This window comes from Mya arenaria, chromosome 15, assembly GCF_026914265.1.
Source record: "Mya arenaria isolate MELC-2E11 chromosome 15, ASM2691426v1".
NCBI lineage: Eukaryota > Metazoa > Mollusca > Bivalvia > Myida > Myidae > Mya > Mya arenaria.
In genome coordinates, this window is record NC_069136.1 from 6492602 (window position 1) to 6502412 (window position 9811).

Consider the following 9811-nt stretch of genomic DNA (forward strand, 5'->3'; position numbering starts at 1 on the left):
TTTCACCTTGTAAGTGAACTTTTTCTTTAATTTTTCATATTTTGGTATCAGAACATTAAAGACCAAAACAGTTATTGGCAAACGAACATGTTGATTATATCCACAAGTATGCTGATTTTCTCGGTACCAATGGCATTTCTATGCATGTTGTAACTGTGCTTGCATGTATCTATTCCAATTTTCCAAACGTGATGGTTATCACTTGACTGTACACTTTTTCTGGCCGATTTGTTGTGCCGTAACTAACTTAATTCTTTTAAAACGGAAGAAAACAAACACTTACCAGGCAGGCGAAGGTACCAGAATCGGTTGTTCTCCAGAATTCCGCCATTTTGTTTGCATCCCAACATTTTGCTCACTTAATGCTTGCATGAAACTATATTACGTCCTTCCACCTGTCAGTATGTTTGGTATGTTTTGTATGTATATTCATAAAGCGCGCTCTTTGGGCTAATCATTCACAAATGGTAGGCAAACGTGTTTGCATCACAACCATGGCAATGTGACAGAAATGAAAACATGAGACAGATATTTATGTTTCATTATAATTTGTTTTATTAAATAAATAGCTATGTATATACAGATAATACACATAAACATGTAACATATCTATTGACAGCATACCAGGCAATAACGTTTTGCGTACTACATGTTAGTCAGAGAAGGCCGGAAGTATGTAAGACGTGCATACATCGTGACCAAAACCCTACGAAATTGAAGAGATACAGTTTCTTTACCATCACATGTAGTTTAAGGTACTTGCAAATTATAAGAATTCAAATTTTAATAGATTATCCATGTTTTGGTGCGTTTTGAGAAATGTGCATGTTTTAACAAGAAGGCTAAATTCAAACACAAGACGTCGAAAACAAAACTCGGTTGGTAAAAGGTGTTCAATCCTACATCCCATTTTGTTTTACGTGTTTAATATCTTGAACGTAGGGTCTATACATGTTCTTAACTTGCAGATGTGTTCTTCGACGAGCAATATATTGAACGTGAGGTCCTTCCCTGTTCTTAACTTGCAGATGTGTTCTTCGACGAGCAATATATTGAACGTGAGGTCCTTCTCTGTTCTTAGCTTGCAGATGTGTTCTTCGACGAGCAATATATTGAACGTGAGGTCCTTCTCTGTTCTTTACTTGCAGATGTGTTCTTCGACGAGCAATATATTGAACGTGAGGTCCTTCTCTGTTCTTAGCTTGCAGATGTGTTCTTCGACGAGCAATATATTGAACGTGAGGTCCTTCTCTGTTCTTTACTTGCAGATGTGTTCTTCGACGAGCAATATATTGAACGTGAGGTCCTTCTCTGTTCTTAGCTTGCAGATGTGTTCTTCGACGAGCAATATATTGAACGTGAGGTCCTTCTCTGTTCTTAGCTTGCAGATGTGTTCTTCGACGAGCAATATATTGAACGTGAGGTCCTTCTCTGTTCTTAGCTTGCAGATGTGTTCTTCAACGACAAATATATTGAACGTGAAGGTCTATGTAAGTTCTTCACTTGCAGATATGTATCTTGATGAACAATATAATTATTAAACGTGAATGTCAATGTATGTTCTTTACTTGCAGATTTGTACCTTGACGAACAATAACATGAACGTGATGTTCATGTTATATTATTCACCTGCAGATGTGTACCTTTTCAAATGATATAATGAACGTTAAGGTCATAAAGGCTGTTCAAGATGTAAAATTAAATCGGTAATGCCAGAGAAATCTTACTTTTGCCAAGACTACTATTTACGCTAATCACTTTTAAGGGCTTTTCTTATTGGTCACGTTCAGTTTTCACAGACGTCAGCTGAATGTGGCCATTTAGTCGGTGTGGATGAAAAATGTATGCTGCTAGCTTATAACACAACAGCTCGATTCTGCAATAGTAAAATACCATTTGGTCAAACACAAGATACACTTATCAAGTTATGCGTTTACTTCAATAAAGAAATGCATTAAGTGTTTACATCGCATTTATGCTGTGCTTTAAATGAACGAAAAGTGACGTTTACAAATTGAACAGTTTATAAAAGTATTCAAGTCAAAGTCTTAGATTAAAGATTAACGGAATATGGAAAGATATATGAATGATCCCTGAAATATATATAAAAAAACAACCTTAAAACTCCTTGTCAGACTGAACTTACTGGCTCCCGGTACTCCCTCCGATGGTCCCTGTTTTCTTCCTTTGTTGGCCCCTTTATTTGGCCCTTTTCCTTTTCTCCCTTTCACGTCATTCTGTTTCGGTTGTTTGGCTTTCCATTCCTTCCATTTCGCTACTTCCTTGGCTATCTTTGCACTGATACCTGCATCGTTCGTTATGGATATAGCTCGCCCATGGTTTCTGGTTAGAAAATGTTTGTCCATTTCAATGGCATCATATTTCCTAGTTACCACCTGCATGGTAGATAAAGCGCCGCATTTTTCAAGTCTTCTAAACACAAACAAGCGTCTATTACCATTCACCACGTACCAAAGTTTTCCTGACCTCCCACTTTCCATCTCTTCAGTTTGCATCACCTCTATTGGTGGAATGTCTTTGCCGCCTAAACGTATCTCTACGCGTCCGTAAAGTAGTGCAATGAACGAGGAAATCATTGAACGTCCATCTTGGAAATGAGCCGGTATCTGATCATGAGTGTATCGCACCTCAGATGGCTTAAGGTATATTATCTCTCTGTCATACAGCTTAGTGACCATATACTCATCTCTTGGCGTAAGACCATGTTCATTCTTACGACTACTTACGGCATTACTGTCAGTCTTAGTATCACCTTTTCTAGGAGTTTTCTTGTCGTCTGCTTGCTTCTTTGAAGCTACCTCTGCCCTGACATCTTTCCGAGGAGATACATACACTGGTTGTTTCCTGGGAGATTCAGTCGGCATGACTTTGTTTGAGGTTCCCACAGGTTTGCTAAGACTTTGGTACGTGTTTACTGAATCTCTAGAAGTTTGCACCTTCCGTAGGTCGAAGTATTCTTCATTTCTAGATTTGTCCAAAGTTATCTGTTTTCGTTTCTTGTAGTTTAAGTTTTTCAAAACATATCTTCTCCCTCGCGGACTGGATGGTGATCTCGAAGAGTACTCCAAGCCGTGTCCGTCAGAATACCTCGACATCATCTTTCTATGATTTTGAAGTAACGTATTTGTTGTTGTTTTTTAGACCTGTCGACGTTTTGTAATGGCTGCCGTACGCTGTAACATCGTTACGATCAATCTGCAAATACAGAACATAATGTATTTACTATCAGCAAATTTAGGAATCAAGCGATACATTTAGCCTGCATGGGCGCTGTGGCATTACGATCGCAGGGTGAGGAATCACGTGACTTTAAAGGGGTTCTCACATGGGTCACCACGGGTCACAACTGATGTAAACAAAGAAGTAAGTGACGTTAATTTCTAAATAACTTTTTTGAAAGAAAAATATTAAAATATCTATTAGCCTATAAAAGGCTGTGCTGTTTCCTGCCTCTATACGTTTGAAATATTTGCTTGTATTTTAAAGATGCAATCCTTTCAATCCCAAAAATTTCAACTTGACGGCTTATTACAATGAATAAAGTTGATGTTGTATTGTTCCTGTATACATGACGGAATTTAGACACACCAAGATGCGGATTCTTCCACCGTTGCATGGTACTATTTAGCGTTCGTAAAAAACCTGTCATATGCTCCTGATATCTCTACAATACGTCGGATAAATTGGGCCTGGAATCATTATAGTGAGAGCCAGGGTTAACCAAAATTGAGCAAAAAGAAATAAGCATAAAATAACAATATATAAATCACAGTATGGTGTGTGTTTCTGCATTTCCAAATATTCGGGAAAATTAAGGGCGTTTTTGTTATTGTCAAACTAGTTTCAGTTTTGGTATCAAGGGTTTTGGCGGTTTGGAAAACTATTTCAAAAGTTTTGCTTGAACCTATCGTATAGTTTGTGTACAACTTCAAAAACACGACGGATCTTCTGAATGTAGCAATTATTTCTAAATGTCTTCCAAACAATGATACCACAGACGGTGGTTTGCCTGTGTTAACTAAATGGTGTCCCAACACACGTGTTTGATCGCTGTCCGTCGTGGGTTTTTTTCAAAATGAGCTAGTTTTTGGATGGAACGAACCGACGAAACCGAATCCGGAGGGGATTTCGATAGTCTATTTGAATCAGTCACAACAAATACACAGTTTGTAAAACCAAAACTAGTTTATAACCAACAAAATCGCCCAAAGTAAACACTTCGCGAAGAATCATGTGTTTATTTTTTACCTTAAAAGTTATGAGCAAAAACAATTTAGTTTGTTTTTCTTTACAAAATATCATGTTAGATTTGAGATTGATAAAACTTGTGAACGAGAAAAAGATTCAAAATGACATGGGACTTTTATCTGTAAGGTTTTGTAGTTTTTATCTTTTAAAACCAGACGATGACTTAAGTATACTCAGCGGTCTTATACATAGCTATATATAAGTAAGCTTCAAACAATTGACTTCTATGATGCATTTCAGCAAGGGTCTTACAAAACAAATATTTACTAATGTCAACATTGGCGTTTTACCTACAACCTTGTTCAATAATTCAATAAACACTTATAATTTGAAAAGGAAGTCAGGTTAATAATAATGATGAAAGGCAATAAAGAGTACCATTCTTATTATAATATAGAAAATGCCCCTACATATTTTATGAAAGTACTTATTTTAACAATAAGGCGATTCATGATTACATGAAATGTATACACGACGGAGTTTTTACACACAAAAAAACATGTTAAAGAATTCACGATTTCAACTTCACGATTTCAAGATTTCAGCTTCAGGGATCTATTATCTAAATCAGAAAATCGGGGATACGTGAGGCTGGAATCGTGAAAATGTTGGAAAAAAGAAGCAGAAAACGTGAAATGGTGAAGTCGAAGTCATGAAAAGGCGATCTGGGAGCACAACGGGACTTTCGAAAGATTATCTATTTTACGAGCGGGGTCACTTATAGAAGGCTTAAACTAGCTAGGCCTTTAACATGCTTACGTAGCTTATTTCAACTAGCCAAAATACATACTGATTTATTTTGATAAATGAACACTGTTTATGTGATAATCATGAAGAAAAGGATCTTGAAAAAAGTATATTAACGCGGTTTATAGAAAACAAAACTAGTGAGGTAAGCTTATTTCTGTTCTAAGCGACTTAATAATTATAGTCATTTGAGACTGGCTATATACGTGGGAAATGTCGTGGTTGCGTAAACTTAATACCGCATAATTCTGACTCAGTATATTAAAAAATAGTTTTTGTCAAACATAAAGAAGCCATTAATCAAATGAACAGAACTGTATGCACATACCATTTAGAGAGTATAATATATTCCCGAGTTCCAGTATAATCACATACAAATCCGGCTAATGTATATTACTATAAATACAACATGTATTTATTGAAGACTTATGCGACGGCATGTTATTAAAGTGAAAAGCGCTGGCAGATCTAAGACGGAAGGTACATTGAAGATATGATTGATTTGTGTGAGTTATTGCATTCGGTGATCAGACCATGCCCAGTAACCAACACCGATCTGGGTGTTTACGCCTGCATCCAAGTGAACACGACTGAATAAACTGTCCAAGTGTTGATTTATAATAAAACTAATACACATAGGGTGGCACGTCTAGAACAGATAATGAGCGTCCAGTTAAAGTGAACGTGTAAAATAGTTCCTGTTGTATATGCTTGCCTGGATATCTCTATATTTGTCCTTATTTTCAATTTTATAAAACAAGGTTCGATCAATAGGCCATGTTAAAGATGCACCCTTACTCTCAAATAAGATGTAGCACAATTAAAACAATTGTATTTATTACCGATAAGGATGAACAAATATCGAAAACAATGGTTTGTTATGAAGGATACCGTGTTTAATTTGAAGGAAAACGTGCAGAAAACAAGGTTTTTCTACCTTATGGGACGATAGGTGATCAATGTATATATTTTATGACCCACCATTAATATTTGGCATTTTCAGCTATTAAATATACGGTTACGATCTTGTCATCAATAATTAATATTTTGCATAAATGCATTATTGAGTAAGGTTTATCACTCAAAACTTATGTTTGTTATAAATGTTTATGTATTGATTTTCAATACGAGTGTCACTTTAAATTATGTTATATGTATACAGTTTGATTACAGGTCAAATTAAGTAATAAACAATATGTACCACTAACGGATTCGGGGTGGGGGGTGGGGTACACCCAGTGCCCCGGCCTCCGTAAATCGTTCAAGATTACTTTTTATTTCAATATAGTAAAAAGAAGTAATACAATACGTCCGAAACTACAAATTGTTTAAGTTTACTTTTGGGAGCACTCTCAAAGCCCCCTCTCCCACGCTAACACTTTAAACCAAATATTTTTTGGTACTGACTGTCGGGCGCATGTCAAACGTTTACGCCTCTATCAGTTGCAAATCGTCTATATGATAATACCATTGTTTCGTTGTAAGAATGAAGTTAACTTCAGATCATTTTATGAAATTTCAAGTAGCTATATTCTCACAGAGTAAACATAATTGATTATTGTAATGAGCCCATGTTTACTTTGTATCTGAAATTGCTTTCAACGCTGTTTAAATATTAAAAAGGTGCTTGATTAAGGTAAGTAGAAAAAAGTGGCTAAGGCACCAAACACGTTTAATTTGAAATCCCACGGCCTGACTTTAAAAATAAACTAGGACATACGTTCTAAACCTCTCGAAAGACGCATTAAAGATCTGATAAAAAATAAAGTTACGCAATAGAATAGTTTCTACATATGATTTAACAGGTACTTTAGATATGGAAAGTACAAGGTATCAGTGTTTGGCTCGTACGACAGCAACAAATAATTTGTTACTGATTGGTCTCATAAATGAAACAGAAATAAGATATATTCAATTCAAGCGCTCAGGCTCATGCTTCCTCCAATGGCATTTCTGGAGAGGTTCACATTCAATCATTCGAAGAACAATACCGCTAAATTTCCATTTAGTCACGAAAACAACCGAAAAATTCTAATTCAGTCATTCATTGGTCCATTGTTAGTTGTTTAGGAGCTCGTGCGTATGTACTGGCTCATATAAAAGTTAATTCGCACAAAACACTAAGATAGCTAGCATTGACGTTAAGTATTCCTAACGATAAGTCGTCGCGGGGCTGCGCCCGGCCTGCTGACTTGATCGTTTGGACGACCATTAATGAACACTAACTATTACATAGTTCTGACTTTTGTTTTGTAACGTATAACATTCATACGATTTCAATGATTTTGGGTTAAAAATAAACTAAGTAAAGGGGAATACCATTCACGATAAGCATTAATATATTCCTATTCCTATAACCTTAGTAAAAAAATAAACATATTTAAAGATATAAACCCCCACAGTTGAATATAACCATTCGGCTCCGGTCCAGATTTGGATATTAAAATGTCGTTATTCATTTCGCAGTCGTATTTTATCAATTTCTTCTATCGATAAAGAGTGGAAATGTATAAACGTATGGACTTAAACATTTCATCAAGAGTTTGTGAGTTTTAGCAATCTTTTGAAAACGCCGAAGATAAGATACGTGTATATTTCATGCGTATGAATCTATGGGCATCTATTCAAAGTAAAAAACACTTTTCTCATTTTCAAACTTTAAAGATTTAAAGTGCGTTCCCATGTTTGGGACAATTTAAGACTTCTTAAGACGAAATAAACTTGAACTGCCATTTTATATCCCTCTTGAGTGAATGACAGTGTTTTAATATTGTTTTAATGGTTGTTATAAAGACATAGGGCATTGTTTTATTATCTAAACCAGATTGACCATATAAGTCGAAAAAACAATTTGTCAAACATGGCACAGTGAAAAGTTTAGGATATTGGATGTAAAATCTTTTTTCGACTATAACCGGCTTATAATACAGCATAAAGAATATGATTACATGATACAAACCCTTATATACAATATCTTTGCCCACAGCGCGGCAACGCAATGTTGCGATCGTTTTCAATTTAAGAATTGATTCTGGCTCATTATCTTAGTGATTGAAATTATATTTTGTCCAAATGAGTATGTTGTCCAATGGAATGGCAGTGTTTTTCAAACAACATTTCACAGCCTGACAACATGAAAATTGATATATGCATTTCAACAACACTTACCTACACTTAAAATGTCGCATATGTATTATACCAGATCTGTCGTTTAACCAATTTTAAGCAGGTCCGTTTTTTTAAAACAAAACTATTCTCTCTAAGTCATGCAAGGTTTGTTTATGCTGTATAAACAAAATGTACACCATGCGAGAGAAATGCTAATCATATTATAATTAATTCCTAAACGTCTTGAATGTCTAATTGGTTTTATCAATGTACGTTGGTTCATCAGACAAATCTATTGACTAATGAGTTCCAATGAACAACCGTACAGACAGGTAAAAACTTAAAATCCCATTTTCCCATGGAAACATCTTAATGCTGCACTCACACATTCAAAGTTTTGATAACTTTTTAATTTTTTGTCTTGAAACGAGTCATTTTTGCGTAAATATCTAACATCCAAGATCAGATTGTAAATTTCATATTTCCCTTCGAAAATTAATGTTTTATGGCTAAAAGCGTTAATGACGCTCTAAGAAAAATGCATAAAAAACATCAACCTTTGAATATAAATATGAAAACTTACGATCAGCAGTCTTATATCACTTGTTTCCATGCATTTTCACAAACATTGGCTCATTCCAAGACAAAAAAATAAAATTAAAATAAGTTGTCAAAACGTTTAATCTGTGAAAGTGCAGCTTTAAACATAACGGGCGGGCCAAAGTAATTTATTTCATTTTAGGAATACTACTTTCCTATAATTGATGTTTCAAAACAAAAGGCATTTTATCATAATTAGTTAAAAATAATTTCCTTTAAATATCTTTAAGCTCGTTAAAATGAGAATATAACAGAAGTTAAAAAAAAAAACTAAACTAGTGAGCTTGGCTTGAATCTGTTATAAGGGATTTAAGCTTGTTCGAGAAACTGTCGTCCGAATATGCCAACATGCACATACGCTCTCACCATCACATTGCAGTATACATGCACGTACCTTCTAACCAACTCGTTGCAGTATTCCAACATGTATACTATTCACACAGTATCATTTACAAGAATGTCTTATGTACACTTTCCACTCACAAAGATTGTTAACGTCGTTATTTCACCTAATATTTACTTTCATTCACAGCAAATATCCTTAATTGTGCTAACTTCACCATGAAAGATACAACAGCTGCAGATAGTCCACAATTCAGATAAAAAGTTTAAAGAGACTTACTTAATGCCATCTTGTATTTATCTGCCACATAGTCTTAAATTAATCGTTTAATTATTTCATGACTTTAATATGTAACATTTTTAATTAGTTTCCGTTCTTTTAGAAAATAATTGAACCGCAAGAGTGGTTCCGAAAGAAAGTATAGATTTTGCTATTCGTATCTCAGTTGCTAGCTTTCGTTGACTTTCACTTTCCTTGGCTAATGTGCTTGATCAATTTATCGCATTTAAACTCACGCGATCAAAAGAAACGGCGGTATTGAAATGATTTTGCTCGGCGTTTATTTATTTTTTTTAAAAAAGGGCGGGAAATTATTTGAAATCTATAAGAAAAAAAATATGAGTTAAGGTTTTCTTTAAAATTATCAAATGTTACCTTCTTTTTATATAAATCTTACGTGCGTACAAAAATTGGAGCCGAGTTATTACAATATAAGACATAACCAGCTAAAACCACAACTTCCGG

At 34.9% G+C, this 9811-nt stretch overlaps 1 protein-coding gene across 3 annotated transcripts; it reads right to left on the reverse strand.

Annotated features, from left to right (window-relative positions):
* Positions 1-543: 543 nt before the first annotated feature.
* On the reverse strand, positions 544-9498 carry LOC128220405 (uncharacterized). 3 transcript variants are annotated; one of them, XM_052928781.1, is made up of 3 exons: positions 9119-9498; positions 2147-3216; positions 544-1876 (listed from the first exon to the last, which is right to left on the reverse strand). In XM_052928781.1, the coding sequence occupies exons 2-3, from the start codon at positions 3117-3119 to the stop codon at positions 1851-1853; spliced, it is 999 nt and encodes a 332-aa protein (XP_052784741.1). In that variant the 5' UTR covers positions 3120-3216; positions 9119-9498; the 3' UTR covers positions 544-1850. The 3 variants fall into 3 exon arrangements, with proteins under 3 accessions (XP_052784741.1, XP_052784742.1, XP_052784743.1); XM_052928782.1 differs by having other exon boundaries at positions 9347-9497; XM_052928783.1 differs by lacking the exon at positions 9119-9498 and adding an exon at positions 5345-5466.
* Between the last annotated feature and the right edge of the window lie 313 nt (positions 9499-9811).